Source organism: Rhineura floridana, chromosome 10, assembly GCF_030035675.1.
Source record: "Rhineura floridana isolate rRhiFlo1 chromosome 10, rRhiFlo1.hap2, whole genome shotgun sequence".
NCBI lineage: Eukaryota > Metazoa > Chordata > Lepidosauria > Squamata > Rhineuridae > Rhineura > Rhineura floridana.
The window spans coordinates 47,808,201-47,829,794 of record NC_084489.1 but is presented as its reverse complement, the minus strand read 5'-3'; the positions used below and the strand labels follow the sequence as shown (position 1 = coordinate 47,829,794).

Here is a 21,594-nt window from a genome sequence, read left to right as displayed (position 1 = left end):
TGGAATATAAAGTTTCTTTGAATTAAATATTTTAGCTCAATACATTCTAATACTATTTATTTCCTTTGGATTTTGTCAACCACGGGGAAAAATGATACCGATGCTTAATGCAAGCATTCTCTGCTCTCACTCTGCCTAACAGGTGACTGGTGTTGTGTGATGCTTTATTTAAAATTCCTTTTTTTGGTGGTCTGATAAGGGTGGTACTACTGAACCCAGTCACAAAGACACTTCGTTGGAGGCAGGGGTTTTCTCTTCCATGCACGCAGCAGCAGCAGCCTACTGTGCTGCCCTTCTTAACAGAGCAGATCTATGTGGAGACTTCAATTTCTCTGCAGAGATTACACTCCCTGGATCACGCAGACTGTTCTATCACTCCCTCTAATAGCAAACTCAGGTGATGAGTGCCCACAGAAATGAAACCAAAACTAACTGTGAAATAAGTAGGTACTAGCAGCATGCTTGTGTAGAAATACAAAAACAGAACCTTTTGTAATACCCACAAAACCTAGGGTACTTAATCATTTGGAGTATCAGTTGGAAAATAAAAATGGAAACCAACAAAACCCAACTGGACCGGGGGGGGTGCCCTGCTTGAGCCTCTAATAAACTATAATATCTTGGAGAAGGGCGTGCTTGGCTAGCTGGAACCCTGAAGAGGAACTCTCCTATTGGAAGGCAAGAAGGATATACCACAAAATTTTGTTGCAGGTCCCACTTGTAACAAATTAATATGAAACATGCTGCCTGGGAGAAATTTTTTAAGCATTTTAATTCTTGATCATTCTTTAGCAGTTGACAAAAGTAAAAAGTAAAAGTAAAATAAACTATACACACCAGGTATGTGCATGTGTTAGCTTGTTTTCTACTTCCCTCCCCATTCCTTTTTCCATTTGTGGAATGCTTTTTTTTTAGATAATAAACCTAAGAACAGAGACTGTCTTTTTTTTTAACTGAAATGTAAATCGCTCTAGGAGCTTTTTGACTGAATAACAGGGTAGAAATGCTCTATTTATTTATTTATTATTTGCTTTATATCCTACCCTTCCTCCCAGCAGGAGCCCAGGAAGGCAAACATAAGCACTAAAAACACTTTAAAACTTCATAAAAATGGACATTAGAATACATTAAAACAAAACAACTTTTAAATTTTTTTTAAAGCTTTGAAGACTTTTTTTTAAAAAAAGATTTAGAAACATATTGTTTAAAAAAATGTTTAAAAGCAATTCCAACACAGAAGCAGACTGGGATAAGGTCTTAAAAGGCATGTTGAAAGAGGAAGGTCTTCAATAGGCACCGAAAAGATAACAGAGATGGCACCTTTCTAATATTTAAGGGTAGGGAGTTCCACAGGGTAGGCACCGCCACACTAAAGGTCCGTTTCCTATGTTGTGCAGAACGGACCTCCTGATAAGATGGTATCTGCAGTTGGCACCTGCAGAGCGCAGTGATCGACTGGGTATATAAGGGGTAAGACGGTCTTTTAGGTAATCTGGTCCCAAGCTGTATAGGGTTTTGTACACCAAAACTAGAACCTTGAACTTGGCCTGGTAGCAAATGGGCAGCCAGTGCAATTCTTTCAGCAGTGGGATGACATGTTAGCGATACCCTGCCCCAGTGAGCAGTCTCGCTGCTGCATTTTGCACCAGCTGCAGCTTCCGGACCAACCTCAAGAGCAGTTCTACATAGAGTGCATTACTGCAATCCAGCCTGGAGGTTACAAGTGTGTGGACAACAGTGGTCAGGCTATCCCAGTCCAGAAACGGCCACAGCTGTCTTACCAGGCGAAGCTGGTAAAAGGCACTCCTAGCCACTGATGTCACCTGGGCCTCTAGTGACAAAGATGGATCCAGGAGCACACCCGGACTACAGACCTGCTCTTTCAGAGGGAGTACGACCCCATCCAAGGCAGGCAAATGACCAATTATCTGAACTCGGGAAACACGAACCCACAGTGCCTCCATCTTGCTAGGATTCAGACTCAGTTTATTGGCCCTCATCCAGTCCACCACCGAGTCCAGGCAGCGGTCCAGACCTTGCATGACCTCTCCCAATTCAGATGTTACAGAGAAAAAGAGCTGTGTATCATCAGCGTACTGCTGACACCTTGCCCCAAATCTCCTGATGACTACTCCCAAGGGCTTCATATAGATGTTAAACAGCATGGGGGACAAGATGGTACCCTGCGGCACCCCACAGCACAACTGCCAGGGGGCCAAAAGACAATCACCCAATGCTATTATCTGAAAACGACCTTGGAGATAGGATCGGAACTACTGTAAAACAGTGCCTCCAATACCCATCTCACCAAGTCGGCCCAGTAGGATACCATGATCAATGGTATCAAAAGCCGCTGAGACATCAAGTAAGAGTGTCGCACTCCCTCTGTCCTTCTCCCAATAAAGGTCATCCATCAGGGCGACGAAGGCTGATTCAGTCCCATAACCAGGCCTGAACCCAGACTGGAACGGGTCAAAATACTGTAATCTGTTTCATCCAAGAGTACTTGGAATTGCTGCGCCACAACCGTCTCAACCACCTTCCCAAAAAGGGGAGTATTTGCAACCGGTCAGTAATTGTCATAGACCGATGGGTCCAGGGTGGGCTTTTTCAGGAGCGGTCGGATCACCGCTTCTTTCAGGGCGACTAGAACCACTCCCTCCTGCAATGATGTATTGGCCACACCCTGGATCCATTTGGTCAAACCCCCTTCGCAAGCTTTAATAAGCCAAGAAGGGCAAGGGTTGAGAGGACATGTTGCTGGCTGCATCATCACGAGCACCTTGTCCACGTCATCAGGCCTCATCAACTGAAACTGATACCAAGAAGTTGCAGCAGACATTGCACTGGACACCTCATTGGGGACTACAGTAGATGTGGATGGGACATCAAGACTATGGAGGCAAGCAACTTTACCCTCAAAGTGCCTTGCAAGCAATTCAGTGGGCCTCCGAAATGCTCTAAATAAACAAGTTAACGAATTTCCTCCCAAATTATTTCTTCCACTATTTTTCCTACTTCCTCCATGTTCTAGAACTGCTGTGCTACGTTCTGCTCATAACACAAAGGTAATGTAACCACAAACGAAATTTTGCAGATTGGCACCTCACTCTACATGTAGCTTGCTCCTATGTCTGGGTGGGGGGCAAATCCGTTCTGCAGCTTTAATGCAATATAATTATAACATGTTACTGGTAGCAGGTGCACATGGCAGCCAGCCCCAGCATAGGGAATTGTTGGTCTCAGAGGCCAGGGCTTGAGGCAGCCCCACGGGGAAGGAACGGGGGGGGGGGAGGAGAAAACTTGGCCACTTCATATTTAAAAGTAAGACTAAACATTTCTCTCACCCTAACCTCCTTCACAGCGCTCTTAAGGACATGGGATGGGGGAGAGCCATGTACATTGCTTTGAGCTCCTTGGAGGAAAGGCAGAATATAAATATATAACACATTGTAATACCAACAACAATAATATAATTGCTTTGAATTTCCTCTGGAATACAAACAGATGTGCACAAGAAGCTTCTTTGTTGGTCCCAGTCGCACAACCAAATAAAATAAAAACAAAACTTTCTCTTAGCCTAACCACAGGATAATGGAGGATAAAATGAGGTGGGGGAGGGAGAGAAAAAAGTACACTGCCTTCCACTCTTTAAGGCAGAATGGTAATAACACGACAAATGCTTGGATTTTTCTTTGGTATGGAAACACGAGTGCACCAGAACTTCCTTGCGTTGGTCCCAGTCACGCAAGCAAATAAAAACAAGTATGTCATGTAGTGATTTTAGATTGATTGACTGATGGATAGCGGTAGGAGGGTGTTTGTGAAAAAGGACGCGCAAACTGAAGACGAAGAAAATGAAGATGGGAGAGGTGGGGGAGCGGGGGGGAGGGAAAATAAAGGGGAAGCCACAAGTGGAGAGGGTGGGAGTGAAGGAGAAAGCGGCAGGGCGTTGAGGTAGACGGATGCCGGCTAAGAGGCAACTGCAACCGGGACAAGATAGCCGTCTCACTGCGTGCGGCGCCAGGGCCATGGGGTGGCACGTCGTCGCCGCGCACCGCGCGCCAAAGCTGCAGCTCCTGCCGCCGCCTCTGTGCCTGCTCTTTCTGGCCTGCGTGGGGGGGCCGCTTTTGGCGCGCGCGCTGCCTTCCAAGGCGTCGCGCGGCGTCGCCGTCCCCTTCGTCTTCGACCCGCACGCCGTCTGCAGCCCGCCTTGTCAGCACGGAGGCCTATGCATCCGGAACAGCACTTGCTTCTGCTCCAAGGGCTACGAGGGCGAGCTCTGCCAGTATGGTTGGTATATCATTAAAATAAAAAAAAGACCCCGCTCCCGCGCGCCCTGCTCTGCTGCGCCTATTAAGCATTATGGCGCGCGCCGTGATTGCCGTTGCTGCTCACCCACTCTCCCTTGCACTCTTCTTCGTGGGCTCCCCGTCGGCAGGGATGGGCCGATCAGCCACCCTATTGGTGGCGGGGCATCAGAGCCACCTGCTGATCGCAACCCGTGGCGAGATGGCAATCTATTCACTTTCGCGTTCCCCCCCCCCCGGAATTGGCTTTGAGAACTTTATTTCCAAGTCAAGCCGCAATCCTCTGCATGTACGCATCTCTAGTAGACAGTGTGAGGCTTATTCCCAGAGGTGCGCAGAAAAGGAGTGCATGCATGTTTAGGATTGCAAGTTTACTGCCCGATCCTAATGTTTACACGGAAGTATCATACACTCACAAACATGAGGTAGGCTCAAATCGAGGAAAGCTGATAAGATTGCAGTCCTAAATATGCGGATTAAGGAGTTAGGCTGCAATCCTAACGCCACTTAACAAGAAATAAGCCTATTTAATTCTGTAGCATTTACCTCTGAGTAGACCTGTGTAGGATTGCGCTGTAAAGCATCATTGAACACAGTGTGAGCTGGTAAAGTGAGCTGCACTTCTTTAAGGTTCCTGCCATAACGCTCCTGTTTTGTGTTTGCAGTGACAAAGTAAAACTCTGGAATTTTATCAGCATTGATTTCATTGGTGAGACTTTCTCCCCAAAAAATGGCTGTAGGATTACAGCCTTGAGAACAAAGAGCTTTTTAAGCTTCAAAAAGGGTTCCTTCCTTCCTCATTCAAATCAAGCTCTTGCTTGGTTAGCAAGTTCCTCCTTGCTAAACTAACATCAGGAATGCTTTTCTGAATGTGGAGGAAGATGTAACCCAAGTATTCATCTGGTGGGAATAGTGTAGGAGGGCTGTTCCACTTTGCAAACCGCCTATTTTCCAGTGGCAGCAGCACCAGGAAAAATATTTAAGGAGAGATATAGAGAAGGAGGGAAATGCCAGCCATATTTTGTCCAACTTTTTCGCCCTCTTGAAAGTATTGTAGATCTTCCTTGATTGGAATCGGGACAAGTTGCTTTGCATGCAAGGGTTATTAGGAAATGGTGCTCAGGGGGAAGAGAAGGCAAGTAATTTTTCGGAGGGGAGGTTCGGTTTACAGCAGGGGTGGAGAAGTTGAACCCCTCCAGATGAGGGCAACAGATTCCTCACCCCTGGTTTAGAGCCACTTGTTGTGGGAAGAGAAGGAAGGGGAGACCTGAATACCTTGATCTGGGATTGGTTTTCAGGTGCTGCTTTAAAATGGGAAGGGATGGTGCACATGTCAGGAGGATAAGTATTGTACACTTAGGAACCACAAGGAGAAGGAGAATGAAGACAAGAAGTGGGAAAGTGCGTGGATCTTGCATTTATAAAGAAGAAGGCACCCAAACGAGTGTGTGAGAGAGAAAGGGATTAAAGAAAAGATAGGCAAAAAGAAGCAAAAGTATGCAAACACTTAAAGGACAAAAGGTGACCCTAGGGTGGCACTTTTCAGTGGGCAACCTTATTTTTTCTGCAGTTTTGGTTTGCTTCCACAAACAGAAGTTTGATAGCGAGTTTTAGGCAGCCTTTACCAACCTTTGGGTCCCCAGATGTTGCTGGACTACAATTCCCATCATTCCTGACCATAGTACGTGCAGGCTGGAGTTGAGAAGAGCTAGAGTCCAACAACAACTGGGAACCCAAAGGTTGGGAAAGACTGTTCTAGAGAGTTGGAGAAAAGCCATTGGCAAGGGATCTGCTAGCAGGAAGAGAGTATGTTAAGACCTGTCAGGACTGTAGCTACAGGAAGAGGGGCACAGGTTACCCCGTTTGAGGACATTTCATACCCCTTCCTTAAGGATTCAACTTTTTTAAAAAAGTTTTTTAAGCCCTTCTAGAAACTTGTAAAAGAGAACTATTACAATAGTTATTGTACAGAAATAGAAGAGGACAACAAAAAAGTAGAACAAGAGCCATATTCCAAAAGATTAGCGAAATGAAAGGGAAATTTAAACCGAGTAGGGATGTTGAATAATCAACAGGAGAACACACTAATTGACCGAGATGAAATAAAAGGAAGATGGAAGCAATACACTGAAGAACTATATAAAAGAGATACAAGGAAAACAGATTCATTCATGGAGGAACCGTATGATAAAGAACCAGAAATTTTAGAATGTGAGATGATAGCTGCTCTTAAATTACTTGGAAGTAACAAATCACCAGGAACAGATGGCATACTAACAGAGTTGCTATAAGTTACTGAGATTGAATCTGTCCAAATTTTGACAATTGTCAACAAATATGGAAAACTAAACAATGGCCCACAGACTGGAAGCTTTCAATATACATCCCAATTCCAAAGAAAGGGGATCCCAGGGAATACAGTAATTATCGAACTATTGCCTTAATATCCCATGCAAGTAAAGTAATGCTCAAGATTCTACAATAAAGGCTCTTACCATTTATGGAGCGAGAAATGCTAGATGTTCAAGCTGGATTTAGAAAGGGAAGAGGTACCAGAGATCATATCGCAAACGTATGTTGGATAATGGAACGGACCAAGGAATTTCAGGAAAAAATCACCTTGTGCTTCATAGGTTACAGCAGAGGCTTTGATTGTGTAGATCATGAAAAACTATGGAATGCTTTAACAGAAACAGGGGTGCCGCAGCATCTGATTGTCCTGATGCACAACCTATACTCTGGACAAGAGGCTACTGTAAGGACAGAATATGGAGAAACCGATTGGTTCCCCATCAGAAAGGGTGTGAGACGGGTGTATTTTATCACCCTGTTTGTTTAATCTATATGCAGAACATATCATACAGAAAGTGGGATTGCACCAAGATGGAGGTGTGAAAATTGGAGGGAGAAATATCAGTAATTTAAGATATGCAGACGATACTATGCTGTTAGCAGAAACCAGTAATAATTTGCAACGAATGCTGATGGAAGTTAAAGAGGAAAGCACAAAAGCAGGACTACAGCTGAAAGTCAAGACGACTAAAGTAATGACAACAGAAGATTTATGTAACTTTAAAGCTGACAATGAGGACACTGAACTTGTCAAGGATTATCAATACCTTGGCATAGTCATTAACCAAAATAGAGACAATAGTCAAGAAATCAGATGAAGGCTAGGACTGGGGAGGGCAGCTTTGAGAGAACTAGAAAAGGTCCTCAAATGCAAAGATGTATCACTGAACACGAAAGTCAGGATCATTCAGACCATGGTATTCCCGATCTCTATGTATCTATGTGAAAGTTGGACAGTGAAAAAAGCAGATAAGAGAAAAATCCACTTATCTGAAATGTGGTGTTGGAGGAGAGCTTTGCGCATACCATGGACCGTGAAAAAGACAAATAATTGGGTGTTAGAACAAATTAAACCAGAACTATCACTAGAAGCTAAAATGATGAAACTGAGGTTATATTTTGGACACATAATTGTTGGAATTGCGGCTTGCCTGTCAGGGCAATGCCACTGCGTATGACAGGAATGAATAGAGACAGTACACTAGAAGTGGTGAAGATGAATCTTTTACTGATTCAATAGTCGTTTGCAGATACACGGATACACGAGCTTCTCTCTCCTTCACATACATCAAATGCACCCCCCACACCCTGAGCTGTTTCCATGGTAGTTTTATAGCCTTGGCAGCTTTCCTGCCCAGCCACCTGCAGCCTTCGGTCTGCTGTCTGTCCTTGAGCCCCAGAGTGTGCTTTTTAACCCTGTCCATGTCTTTTTGGAATACGTGCACGTCACAGCACCCAACAAGCCCCCACCTTCCAAACAGACATGGCTCTTTATACATTTTACAGATTTTGTTTCTCTCATTTACATTTCAGTTAAGTACAGTTTTACAGTTTACCTTTTTCTGTTTCTTGTTACATTTTATTATTACATTTCACACCTTTTATCAGACAACACATTAGTCAGCATCTATCTCTGGTTTGAAACATGTTAGATACAAAGTTTCTTCATTTGTTTTTCGTTCTGGCACTTTTGTATACCCTGTATATCCATGCATTTCATCATGTTTTTGTATGATGCTAATCTGGAACCTATCAGGCGGTTTCCCCAGATTAGATCTCTCAGATCTCCTTAAAACAATTTCTGGTTTGGGACTGCTATGTGTTTCTGTTTCAACAACAGCATGTTCCTCTTGTTCCTCTTGTTTTACTGTTTGCTCCCTTTGTTCAGAGCCATTGTGTGTATGCGTTAATTCCACTGATACTGATTTATCCCAGTCCTCCTCCTGAGCTTTCACACTCCGGCTGAATATCACTCTTTTCTCCTGTGGTAGCCATACGCAGTAAAAAAACATTTTGAAAACCTAAAATGATTCCTTTCTGAGCCCTGGGTGCTAGTTTCCCCCTACGTTTTCCCTTGGGGACATGAACCCATTATTTTGCGCCAAACTTTAGGATGTGCTTGAGTGTAGGTTTTTGTCCATATAGTTTTTTGTAGGGTGTCATGTTTATAGCACTGTGGAACAACCTGTTCTGAATATGTGTCGCATATAAAATACATTCACCCCAGTATGCATTACTCAGATTAGCATCTCTAATCATGGCTCTCGTGGCATATTGCAAGGATCTGTTTTTTCTCTCCGCCAGACCGTTCTGATGTGGGCTAAATGGAGCAGTGAGCGCATGTTTAATGCCTTTCTTTTCCAGATACTGTGCCAAGGACTGACTGGTAAACTCCCCCCCCCCGGTCTGATCTCATTTGCTGTATGCACATGCCATGCTGTACTTTCACCTTTTGTATGAACATCTTTAGTTTCCCTTCCGCTTCATTCTTGGAACGTAACAGATATACTGTACTATATCTTGAGAAATCATCTACTATCACCAAGAAATAGTGGGCTCCACCTTGTGACCCCTGAAAAGGTCCTGCCACGTCTACATGTATTGTTTGGTATGGCTTATTCGTGTGACTTTCAGCTTCCTTGTGTTTGGGAGCTGTGGTTGCTTTTGTCTGCTTTGGGAGCTGTGGTTGCTTTTGTCTGCTTACGTATTTCACAATCGATATAAACATCACATGGTTTTAATGTAACATCACTGCTCAAAGCGGGCATTTTCTTAATCATTTCATGATTTGCGTGCCCTAATCTTTTATGCCAGGAGTGTATGCAGTTATCATGTGGCCTTTGGTTAGAAAACATCATTACGTTTTCTTTGTCATTAGGGTTCAGTTTTACATAATACATGGAATCCCTGAGAAACCCCCTCACGCATACTTTTTCTCCTGCTTTCACCTCACAAGTTCTGTTTCTAAATGTAACTGTAAATCCCATCGCACATAATTTAGGAACAGACAATATGTGACATTGAATGTCTGGCACGTACAAAACGTCAGTAATTATCGTATTTAAAGCACTTAAAGTCACAGTACCCGTAGCTTGTACCTGTTTTTGTTTCCCATCAGCCAGCACCACATGTGAAGTCGCTGGAACCATAGTCCTGAACATAGATTTGTCATTGATTAGGGTGTGTGTAGCCCCTGAATCAATAATCCAGGTTCCTTTACTTTTATATTCTCTGTTTTCAGCTTCAGCTTTCACTAGCTGCACTTGCGATGGCCTTTCTCTCTGCCTTCTCTGCCGCAACTCACAGTCTCTTTGAAGATGAGTTAATGACCCACAACGATAGCATGCCTTTGTTCCAAACGACCTGCCAAACGACCTGCCATTAATCTCAGACTTTTCACTTTTTCCTTCCGACTTTCTTTCCTTCTCCTGTTCAGTAGCCTCCTGACGTCTCTCCCACTGCTGTATCAACTTGCCTGTCACGTAAGGGAGCGATAAATCTTCTTCAGGGAGCGCTTCGAGTGAACTAATAAGATTGTCCCATGATGAATTTAATGTTGCCAGGATTATATAAATTTTCTGTGTGTCCGGATACGTTACATTCCTTTCCTGCAACTCAGCAAATAGCTTTGAAATTTTAAACAAATGTCCAGACATTGTGACGTCGTCCGTGTACTTGAGCTGGTACAATCTTCTTGTTAAACTTATTTTATTGCTCGCTGTTTTACGAACGTGGGCCTCATACAGAGCTTGCCAGGTTAATTTAGCTGTTTCTTTATCCTGCACGTATAGCAATTGAGAGTCACTTACTGCCAGGATAATATACGATCTCGCACGCTCATCCAGCCTTATCCACAGTGCCGGTGGGGGATCAGACGGGGGATCCTCTGTTACAACAGTCCATAAGTCTTCCTTTGTTAGAAACGCCTGCATCCTCATTCTCCAATTCAAGTAATTAGTTTCGTTCAGACGCTCCAATGGCATCCCTTGCGAAAGTGAAACTGCCATTTTTCACAGGCACAGTTTCCTTGCGTCACTTTGGAGAAACGAATCCTCTTTTTACAGCTTTACCGTATCTGCTCCAGGCTTCTTTTACGTCCTGCACAGGCTTCCACTGGCTCCTGTCACCGTCCGTGCTGCCGTCGTTAGTCGGCTCAGCTCTGCTGCCTTTCTTTCTTCACTGCACTCTGCTTATGCTCTATTCCTTTCCTGTTCTGGGCCCATAACCCTTTGTTGGAATTGCGGCTTGCCTGTCAGGGCAATGCCACTGCGTATGACAGGAATGAATAGAGACAGTACACTAGAAGTGGTGAAGATGAATCTTTTACTGATTCAATAGTCGTTTGCAGATACACGGATACACGAGCTTCTCTCTCCTTCACATACATCAGATGCACCCCCCACACCCTGAGCTGTTTCCATGGTAGTTTTATAGCCTTGGCAGCTTTCCTGCCCAGCCACCTGCAGCCTTCGGTCTGCTGTCTGTCCTTGAGCCCCAGAGTGTGCTTTTTAACCCTGTCCATGTCTTTTTGGAATACGTGCACTTCACAGCACCCAACAATAATGAGAAGACATGATTCACTAGAAAAGACATTAATGCTGGGAAAAACAGCAGGGAGTAGAAAAAGAGGAAGACCAAACAAAAGATGGATTGACTTCATAAAGGAAACCACAGACCTGAACTTACAAGATCTGAATAGGGTGGTTTTTAACAAATGCTATTGGAGGTTGCTGATTCATAGGCTTGCCATAAGTAGTAATCGACTAGAAGGCACATAACAACAAGAAGAAACTTGTAAAGATTCAAGGAAAAACTCAGTTGCAGCATTCTCTACAATTGCTCCCTAAGCATCAAAGTAGTTCCTATCTTCCAGTGTTCTGACCAATGAGTGCAAAGTCACTGGGATAACTGACTAGTGTCGGCAGCTAGGGAATAGTGCGTGAATTTTGAATTTTGTATCAGGAAATGATTAACCTAGGCAGTTATTGCAAGGTTGAAGAAATGTTTTGAGCCCAGGGACCACAGTCCTTCATGGACAAACTGGGGGGGCACATACTACTGGTGTATGGAGCTTGATGGATGTACAGTAGGTTATATTCCAGCCATGCAAAAGTCAGAGGTTTCTTCTAACCATACATTCCATACATCTCTCCATCTTCCTTCAAGGAAAGCAAGAGGCATTATTACAGCTCAAGTCAAGCAAAAGCATTCAAGGAGAATATGGCCTATAGTCCTGAGAGCCAGATAGAGAGGTCTGGGAAGGGGGCACATTTGGCCCCCAGGCCTGAGGTTCCCAACCCCTGCACGAAGGCCTTATTTTTAATGTTGCCGAATATTTTTACAGATTTACTAACATTAATCAATCAAGTTATTTAGTTATGTCATTTATATGCTACCCAGTAACAAAAGTTCTTTGGGTGGGTTTTGATATTATGCTAGCTGTATTAGTATGTTGTTGCTGTTCTGTTATGATTCCCCACCACTTTAGGCCTCTTTACCACAACCTTTCTGGACCGCAGGACTGGAGCTGAAATGCAGGCAAGTTGAGTAATGAGCAACTAGGAGGCAGTGAGGCAATGAGGGGCATGGCTCTCTAAGCCACAGGACTAGAGGGAAAGCTGATGAATAGGGCCAGTCTGCCCCAAAAGCTCCAAAATCATTTTGATTTTTTTATCTGATGTATCCTAACGCGTATGCTTGTTTGTTTTGACATTTATACTCCACCTTTTATGATTAAAATAAAACTCAAGGTGGTTTATAAATGAAAATTAAAAATCACAACAAAATTTAAATAATCCTGAAAATTAAACAAAACAAACATCTGGAACAATGGCATCATAAAATCAATCATCAACAATTGACTGAAAACAACATCAGTGGCTTTAACTATAGTTGATACGCCTGTCAGAATGCCGTGTTAGGAACCTGTTTAATGTTATTGCTATCATCAAAGTAACTTACATCCTACTGGATTTAGGACGCTGATGCAGACAGTATAATAAAAGGAAATTATTCCAATTAATCAGGCATAGTTGAGTCTGGGATAGAAAGGTTTTTACAGAGATTATCACAAGAGGGGGTTGAATATGAAGAATCTGTATTTGCATAATTGAATTAGGAATAGTTCTTTGGAGAATAAAATTTATATGACTCTCTTTATTAGTAAAATGGGTACTTAGCATGGAGATACACTTTTATTAAAATGGATGGGGGAGGGAGGGGAAGCAGGAGTGGTCCCTGAAGACAGGGAAGAAGAAAACTCCTCAAAGTATGCAGGAAAATCTTACCTTTCAAAAAAGAAAGCCCGACATCTCCTGAAACACTCAAAGTTGAGCTGTGATTGTGCACTTGAGGATTCTAAGGGACAGTAATGGCAGATGAATGTCATGTACAGAGACAAGAAAGGAAAAGAAAACAAGGGGTAAAAAAGGGGGAAATGTTAGTTAGTTAGTTATTCTTTATTTATATCCCACCATCCTTCCAATACTGGAACTCGCGGCGGCTTCCAGATAAAAGCATATATAATTAATACAGAATCTACATTAAAATGAAATTAAACTACATCCAATATTAAAACCAATCATACTGCTAGATAAAAAGGAATCAAAACCAATTTAAAAATAGTAAAATTTGGCATTAGTAGTGCAGTTCCCAGCAGTCCCAACTTTAGCAACCGTCAGTACCAAAAGCTTGATGGAATAGGAAAGTCTTTGCTTGACGCCAGAAGGACTGCAGGGAGGGGGTTATTATATCCCTAGGAAGAGCATTCCACAGCCTAGGGGCCACCACCGAGAAGGCCCTATCCCGCGTCCCCACCAATCGTACTTGAGAGGAGGTGGGTACTGAGAGAAGGGCCTCTCCTGAAGATCTCAGGGCCCGGGCAGGTTCATACAGGGAGATACAGTGTGATAAAATGGGCATGGACTGCCTTCAAGTTGATTCCGACTTATGGCAACCCTATGAATAGGGTTTTCATGGTAGGCGGTATTCAGAGGTGGTTTACCATTGCCTTCCTCGGAGGCTGAGAGGCAGTCCCAAGGTCACCCAGTGAGTTTCATGGCTATGTGGGGATTCGAACCCTGGTCTCCCAGGTCCTAGTCCAGCATCTTAACCACTACACTACACTGGCTCTCAAACAAGGGGTAGGGGTATTATTTATTATTTAATTTATTTCCTTTTGGATATATACTTAGGTGTGTGGAACTGCAGGCCTGGGGCTAATTGTGGTCCTCCAAGCCTCTATCTGGCTCCAGACCACACCTCCTCTCCCCCGCCTCACCACCCTTCAGTGTTTTTGTCTGGCTGGAATGTGTCCTCGAACTCTGATAATGGCTCTTGCTTGCCTGCTTTGAAGATAGAGAAGGGTGTATGAGCATGTATAGAAACTAGTCTAGTGTACAAAGGTAAGATTTATATCCGTTCTGCCCACTTTTGCTTCTGGTCTCACTCAACACTGACATGTGGCCCTCAATGGCTTCCTCTCTCTCTCATCAAGGGGTGTAGCATCCAAGCCAGCCAAGTTATTTTGGCACTTGAGGCAGAAAATACAAGAAGAACCTCTCCCCCTTGCTGCAAATAAAAATAACTAATAATTTTATGCTCTTTCACGACCCCCAAAATCAGCTGCCTGAGGTGCTGCGTAATGCTAGTGCCAACCCAATCATTGGTAGGAGAAATGCATAAAAAGTCACAAAAGTATAATAATTGTTTGCAAACAGGAAAAAAAATCAGAAACATAAGCCATAATGGTGGGGGAGGGGAATAGAGTGTTCGCTTCAAATTAAGTCTCCAGCAATTCAAAGCAGAAAGGGCATTCAGGCGTTTGTTTAAACATGTCAATACATAATCTGTGGCCGGCTGGTAAAGGCACACATGCAAGCTACATCCCCAGCTTCCCAATATGCATTGCCGTGCCCATTCACTCCCCAACCTTCCTTTTCTTCACTGAGGAAGGTCTGCAGGGAGCTTTTATTTGTGTTTGCGTGAACATGAGTAGACCCTTGCATGTGATGAGGGACCCTGCCTTGTCAGTGCCCTCTGTCTCGTGGAGGGTTTTACTAACGTTCAAGAAGACATGAGTGAAAGCCCCCTGAAGGCCTTTCCCATTCAACAAAGGGAAAGTTGGGGATTGAGCAGGTGGGGTGATGTGCGGGGGGGACGTTGGGCTCAGGGCTTGTGTAGGTGCTTCTGCCCCCACATTCACAACTGTAGCCTATGCATGATTAGAGGAGTGCTTGAATGTGCCCAGAATACCAATATCTGGGGGGGGGAATTTAAATAATGTAAGATGCAAACAGCAAGCTTGGCACAGTGTGCAGTCTGAAACAGTTTTTAAAGATGAACCAATGTCCTCAAAAAGCTAAGCGACCCTATGAAAATAATTACTAGTTTTTTGACGAACAAGCCCAAAATGTGTAGGGAATGTGTTGGCAATGTAAAAAGGAACATTAAAGTTTTATGTCTTGTAATATGTTTGGGCTGCTTGGATAAAAAGCCACTTGACTGAAATGTAACAAAAACCTAAGTGAAGTGTATAAAATGACAAAAGAATGAAGAAAAAAAACAGGGAGATGCATGACGTGCTACTGTTCACAGTAAGTAATCCGTGTCCTCTTCCAGGATACTCCATTCCATCCTCCCCACCCTTCCAGCCCCACAACAGTCACCATTCCATGGCTGCTGAACATTCTCTGCCCCTACAGAGCTGTTTTTGGGGGATGGGTTCCCCCCTTTTCCAGATTTTTTCTGAAAAAACAAAATTTGTACTGTAAACCTGAGGTTACCCAAGCCTGTCAAAACCTCCCTCCCATGTATGCATAGAACCGTTTTGGTTACATAAGATCAGCATGTACTTCTGAACTTTGGAAACAGAAGGAATTATATGAATTAATGTATGAATAAGTGAGGTTTAGAAGAAAAATTAAATGTTAATAATTGTTAAATGTAGAAAAAATTAGATCAAATGTATTTAAAATATCAAATTTTGTTGAACATTTGAACAATGTTTTTAAAATATTAATACAAATCTGCATTCTTTAAAATAGTTTTAAGCATTTAATAATCTTTAAAAACACTCAAAAATGGGAAAAATAATAAAAGATAGGAGTGGACTACACTTCTAATATTTATCAATAATATTTATTACAATACACTGAAATACTGTTTTTGGCCTTCATAATTTATAACTGTGATTTAAATAAGTCTTGTTCACACATGCGTTTTTGAGGAATATTTCTTCATATGATAAGTTATTGATGTTTGCTATTCATTATTTTTTGAGCAGTACTCATTTTTTTCTTTAAAGTTCCATTTGCAACATTTCATTTGTATGTTCAGAGAGCAGAACCATCATTACACATTAAAGACTGTTCCCAGTAAATTCCTGGTGATCACCTGAATCTCAATGTAATCCATAAGGAAAGTCCAGAGGAAAAACCTGCAAATGTTTTCTTGAAAATTGTTTGCAGATAGCAAATACTGTACATCGAAATTGGGATTGGCTCATGAATGATTTATTAGTCAAGAACTACCTAAACTTCTCAGATAATTCGTTTGCACAAAATCATCGAAGCAGCCATACTCCAAAATGTGCAATTTCCGAGTTATTTATTTGTTTGTCATGCAGGCACATCTTTTAGCTGTCAGTCACAAATAATCCCTTAGAATCCACAAAGAATACTGTCTTCTCAGCAAGCTTTTGTTTTAAGCCCATATTTAGCATGGATAAAAACTAATAAAATGCTGTTTGCTGTAGGAAAACTACTTGTGAAGAAAATTCAGTGAGAATGTTGCAAATGATTTAGTCCTGGAAACGACTGGTAAAAGAGCTGGGGGTGGGAATGAGAAAAATTGTGGTTTGAAGACATAATCAGTTTTAACTGTAGAAAGATTTTCAGTTGTGTTGTGGAGTTCTACATGGCTTCCAACCATAAATCAAAAACCATCTCAAGATCTCAGACTGGAGATTAGATGTGGGTTCACAGCTGCTCCCAGAACTGTCCTGAATAACCAGACAATCCAGAGACCTGGGATATTCCCAGTGGATTTTTAACATCATCAAAGCTTTAGGGCCACCCTGTTTCTTTCAGATTCCTGTTAGGCCCATTAATCTTATATTGTGCGGAATAGTGCAAGGGGCAACAATGAATGAATGAATTCTGCTTTTTACAAGACAGTTTTGCATCTTAAATAAGTAGGCATTCATTAAGGAAAATGGGCACTAATGAGAAGCATGCCAGAAAATAAATTATCAAATTATCAGTGTTACTGAAATGATAAACTCACTGATTCATGCAGAATCAATCAAGTACTCAAGCACAAAGGAGAAAAAATTATGCTGATCTCTCTCTTCTATCAAATATACCAGTATATGAAGCACTGGCTTTAAATAACCTTTGCCAAACTCAAAAGCTAAACCCATCCCATAATCCTTTGACCAGTGAGATGGGAGTGATTCATTTATTTAAATATTTCTGTAGCTATGTTGTTGTGTTTTGTTTGCACCAATGTTAGCCTGGATTAGCTCTTAATCAGAGTTTGAAACCAAAGCAAGTCCCATTACTGCATCTCTTCCTCCTCTGTTTTGCCTGTGTTAGCAATTGAAGGGCCAGGCAATACCCATCAGAGACTAGATTTGGTTCAGAGTTTTCCTGCTACTGATTCTTTTCATGTAGCATTTGAAAGCTAATTAGTATAACCAGTTGTGGCTGTTCTCAAATGATAAGTTTTTCTCCTACCACTTGATAGTAAACAGTATTTACATGAAAAGAAAGTTCTGCCTTTATTATAGCTATTTCACAATCTGAATTAGATTATATTTGCTGTTACTAAGTGTATAGCATGAGTCATAGGGCTGCCTAGCTTAATGTGTCCAGGCAAATGTATGGATTTACTGGCAGGATTTTTGAAGGAGCAGCTTGCTTTTGAATCTGCTTTCCGCATCCCTACCCCTCAGAAACATCTCATCCTCTTAATTTGCCCCCTTTTTTGGTTCATAGCAACTTGTTATCCAAAATGTAAAAACGGTGGAAAGTGTCTCAGACCTGGAAAATGCAGGTGCCAGCCTGGCTATGGAGGAAGATACTGTCATAAAGGTAAGTTAATGTAGGCAATTTGCAAATTAGTGGCAAGGAGTAGTGGTGGTGGTAAGAGAGGCCTAGCTGCTGTTTTTGAGCTTTGAGCATGTGACTTGGTTTGCTTGCTCTAAGCTGATCGGCACTTCGAGCAAACCTGCCAAGAAACAATGGGCAGCACACTTTAAGACTCCTGATTGTTCCTTTGTAGCCACATTTTTATTTGCTTAATATGGCCTTTTCCCCTTCCTGAAATTCTTTCCCCTTGGCTATGCCTGGTGAGGCCTTGGCTAAGTCAAAACAGAAATGTTTTGCATAAATAAACCAATAGTACATTTATGTCTAGATGCCTCAACTCCATCCTAGATTGTTGCTTGGAAGAGGCAACATTTATGGGATAAAACATCATGCTAGAGTTCTGCTCTTGCCATGCTTTGTGTCTGTGCTGTTGCCTTCCAGTAAGCTGTGAAGGAGGATGTCAAAACAGTGGGGAATGCATCTCTGTCAATGGGGTGGTAAAGTGCCTTTGTGCTTCAGGATGGACAGGATCAAGATGCCAAGAAGGTAAGGACTATATGCTTTGTTAGTAATTGTATTTGGATCCTGTACTACTTTCAAGGAGTTTATGGTGTTCTATGCAGATTTTATTGTTGCAACCATAATCATAAAGAAATTAGGCAGAATGAGAGACAGACAGACAGACTTGTCCAAGGCTGCCCAATAAACTTTATGGCTCTTATGACTGAAAAAGGGAGAGGATGAGAAGATTTCAGTGGGTGCTACAAGACAGTTTCATTAAAATACATCCCATGTATTCAGGGGCAACTCACTTTATATGATTCTGCACAGATTCTTGTGCTACCACCTACTCTCATTCCCAATAAATCATTATTGTCAGAACTAATACAGTTTGCCCTCTGTTCAGGGGCAAGAGATCCTTAAGAACAGCAGTGTGTTTGCAGCCTCTCTGTTACAATTGATCATCTTTGGATTGTGGCAATGGATATCAATCTTCTGTTTTACATGGAAAAAAACGTTTTGGGCATGCTGCTGTTACACACTGCTGATTTGCCCACAAGTCTTTGGACTTCAGAGTATTTATAAAAACTATACATAGTTTGTCCAAAAAGAAAAGAGGGTGTTTATAGAACAGAAGGTTAGTGAACAGAATAGAAAAATAAGAAGGGGCTGTTGGCGAGTTATATTGCTAATTGACATGACACAATATGTTTTCTATAGTTCAAGAGCCATCCAGTCTTTGAACTGCAAGGCCAAAACCTTAACCAACAGCAAATAAAAGCAACAGCATTTGAGACTGACAGCTGAAGCTGCAGCTCTCAATCTGTCAGTTTTGTGGAAATGTAGAATATGTCAGGTTTAATGACATTGCTCTGAGGGGGAAATAACCCCCCCTTAAACTAGGGCCCTCCAGATGTTGATGAACTACAGCTTCCATGAGCTTCAGCCAGTACGGCTAATGGCCACAGATTATGGGAGTTAAAGCAGGTTAGTCACCACTGCTTTAAATATTTTCTAATGCTCTACAACAAGGATGGGGAGCCTGTGGCCCTCCAGATGTTACTGGACTACAGCTCCCATCATCTCTGACCATTGGCCATGTTGGCTGGGACTGGTAGAAGTAATAATCCAACAACATCTGGAAGACCACAGCTACCACCACCACCAATCCCCAACTCTACAGCATAATACTGAGAGAGTCAGACATATGACTTTGCTTTTTTTGCAGCGGTTTGTCCTCAGGGATGTCGGAATGGAGCAGCTTGTGTGGCTCCTGGAATCTGCAGCTGTGCGACTGGCTGGGTTGGCGGAGCGTGTCATTTAGGTGAGTTACCTATCTTTTCTAGGAACTTGAGAGCTTCTTGAATAAAATGCCTAAAGCTGACATGATCATCGTAACACCTGTCAAAGCTAAAGAAAAAAGAAAAAAAAAGAAGACAACTTCGTGGACGTGTACCAACTGCATCTAACTTTCCATCCTCATATCTCATGTACACCCTCTCATGCAGATATTCATGCACATAGGGAATATTGCACAAAAAGAATTTTGTACTGGGGTGTAGTTAATCTGAGTAGTTACTGGTGTGTACTTGGCAATTCACTATTTGTACTTGCTGTGTAGCATCCCCTTTCAGTTAATGGCTCTTGCATGGCTGCCCCATGGAAGATCCACTGAAATGGATGAAAGTTGCATAGCAGTAGTATAACAGATGTAGTTATGATAATAACAATAGTAGTAACAATAATAACAATAATAGATTGTGTGCTGAATTTAATACAGTCTGTTCTATTTGAAATCTGGAATCTGATCTAATTTTTGAAGTTAATAGATAAATATCCATTATCCCTCAAATGCTGGCTCCATTGGTGAAAGTTAGGATAAAGTTAGGATATGTTCTGTGTGCCACATGTGCACCATAAGGTCCTGCTTATTTAGGCTGTTTCCCTGGAAAGGAAGACTCAAGAGCATAAAGCAGTTTCCACAAACAGATCGCCCTGTCCAGTCCTAAATTTTGTGCTTGCATGGAATCTTCATAGTCCTGCCAGTCTTAGTTTCTCTTTCAAAACAGTTTGTAAATTCTCACAGGGATTGTGGATTTTAGCTGGATTTTAGAAATCACAAGACACTTACACATAAATTATTTTAAAAGTAATAATTGTTTCTCCAAGAATGGGAGTTTACAAAATTCAGACACTACAAAGATGAATGTCAGACATGGATATTGTGATTCTGCTATATTTTACTGATATTTTCTTAGGAATAATTGTGATAATTCAATGATATTATGTATCACATTAGATTAATTATATGAAATCTATAGTGTGTAACTAATGTGGTGCATTTTGGTTCCTCCCCCCCCCCCCAGCATTGTGTAGACTGCCTTGTCACCATGGAGGCAAATGTATCGCTCCAGATGTGTGCAGATGCCGTTCACCATACTCTGGTATACAGTGTACAAAGAAAATTAAAAAATGAAACAGCCTCTCTGAAGATGAATGCTTTTATTTTAATGAATAAACATTGGTAGAAATGAGAAATTTTGCTTTATGCTAATTGTTTCCTAAATAGATTTTAAAAATCCTGATTATATATATTAAAGGAAAGCTCTCCTATACTAAAGGGCAATTTAAATTTTTTAAAAGGCAATATCAACGCGGTTGAATGTGTTTAAAAATATATGTGAGTATGGAGAATTTGGATGCATGCGGATACTTTGATGTTTCATTTTAGCACATTTAACATTGAATATTTTAATTGAATAAAGCATTTTTCCTAAATATCTGCCCTTTTCCCATTTGTTTCCATGGACAGAATTTGTTTTTTCCCGTGTAATGAATACAGTCTTCGTTTTTAAGTTCTCTGCTCCAATATGAGAAATCTCTGGGCAGAAGCAAAGTTCCACATGTGGATCTTGCTGGATCATGGAATTTTATAGACATCTTTCCCTCTAAACAGTTGGTGAGTGTTAGTAATGTGTAGCCAAAATTGGGACACTGAGAAACCCCATGTGTAGCATGCTTGGAGAAACCCCAAGGTTTGCAGAAGTAGAATTTTTAAAAAATCTAAGGGAATCACAAAAACAAAAAACAGTCCAATAAATATAACAATTTTCTTGGTTTTCAAGCCACCTGATCCAGCATGAGGAATCTGGACAAGCAGAGTTTTATGTATGGATCTTGCAACCACACACTCTGTGCTTGGAACATGTGGTTCCTGATTTGGCTTGTGCACAGCATGTGGAGTCATATAGTCCTCTGTGATGCAAATAGGAGCAACACATTTGCATCCCCAGTCTGGAGCCACCATACATGGTTTATTTATTTATTTATTTTATTTTATT

At 41.8% G+C, this 21,594-nt stretch overlaps 1 protein-coding gene across 1 annotated transcript; it reads left to right on the top strand.

The window, feature by feature from the left end:
* The first annotated feature begins 3,940 nt into the window (after window positions 1-3,940).
* LOC133365257 (von Willebrand factor D and EGF domain-containing protein-like) lies at window positions 3,941-20,980 on the top strand. The gene is made up of 5 exons (XM_061586894.1): window positions 3,941-4,293; window positions 17,660-17,755; window positions 18,194-18,298; window positions 19,482-19,577; window positions 20,620-20,980. Exons 1-5 carry the CDS (start codon window positions 3,966-3,968, stop codon window positions 20,727-20,729), a joined length of 735 nt encoding a protein of 244 aa, XP_061442878.1. The 5' UTR covers window positions 3,941-3,965; the 3' UTR covers window positions 20,730-20,980.
* The last annotated feature ends 614 nt before the right edge of the window (window positions 20,981-21,594 follow it).

What these genes read in the sequence shown, in the direction of transcription:
- LOC133365257 (XM_061586894.1), top strand. Translation starts at nt 3,966, where the DNA reads ATGCCGGCTAAGAGGCAACTGCAACCGGGACAAGATAGCCGTCTCACT. An exon ending in GGGCGAGCTCTGCCAGTATG is followed by an intron (nt 4,294 to 17,659) that starts GTTGGTATATCA and finishes TTTGGTTCATAG; the next exon opens with CAACTTGTTATCCAAAATGT. An exon ending in TGGCGGAGCGTGTCATTTAG is followed by an intron (nt 19,578 to 20,619) that starts GTGAGTTACCTA and finishes CCCCCCCCCCAG; the next exon opens with CATTGTGTAGACTGCCTTGT.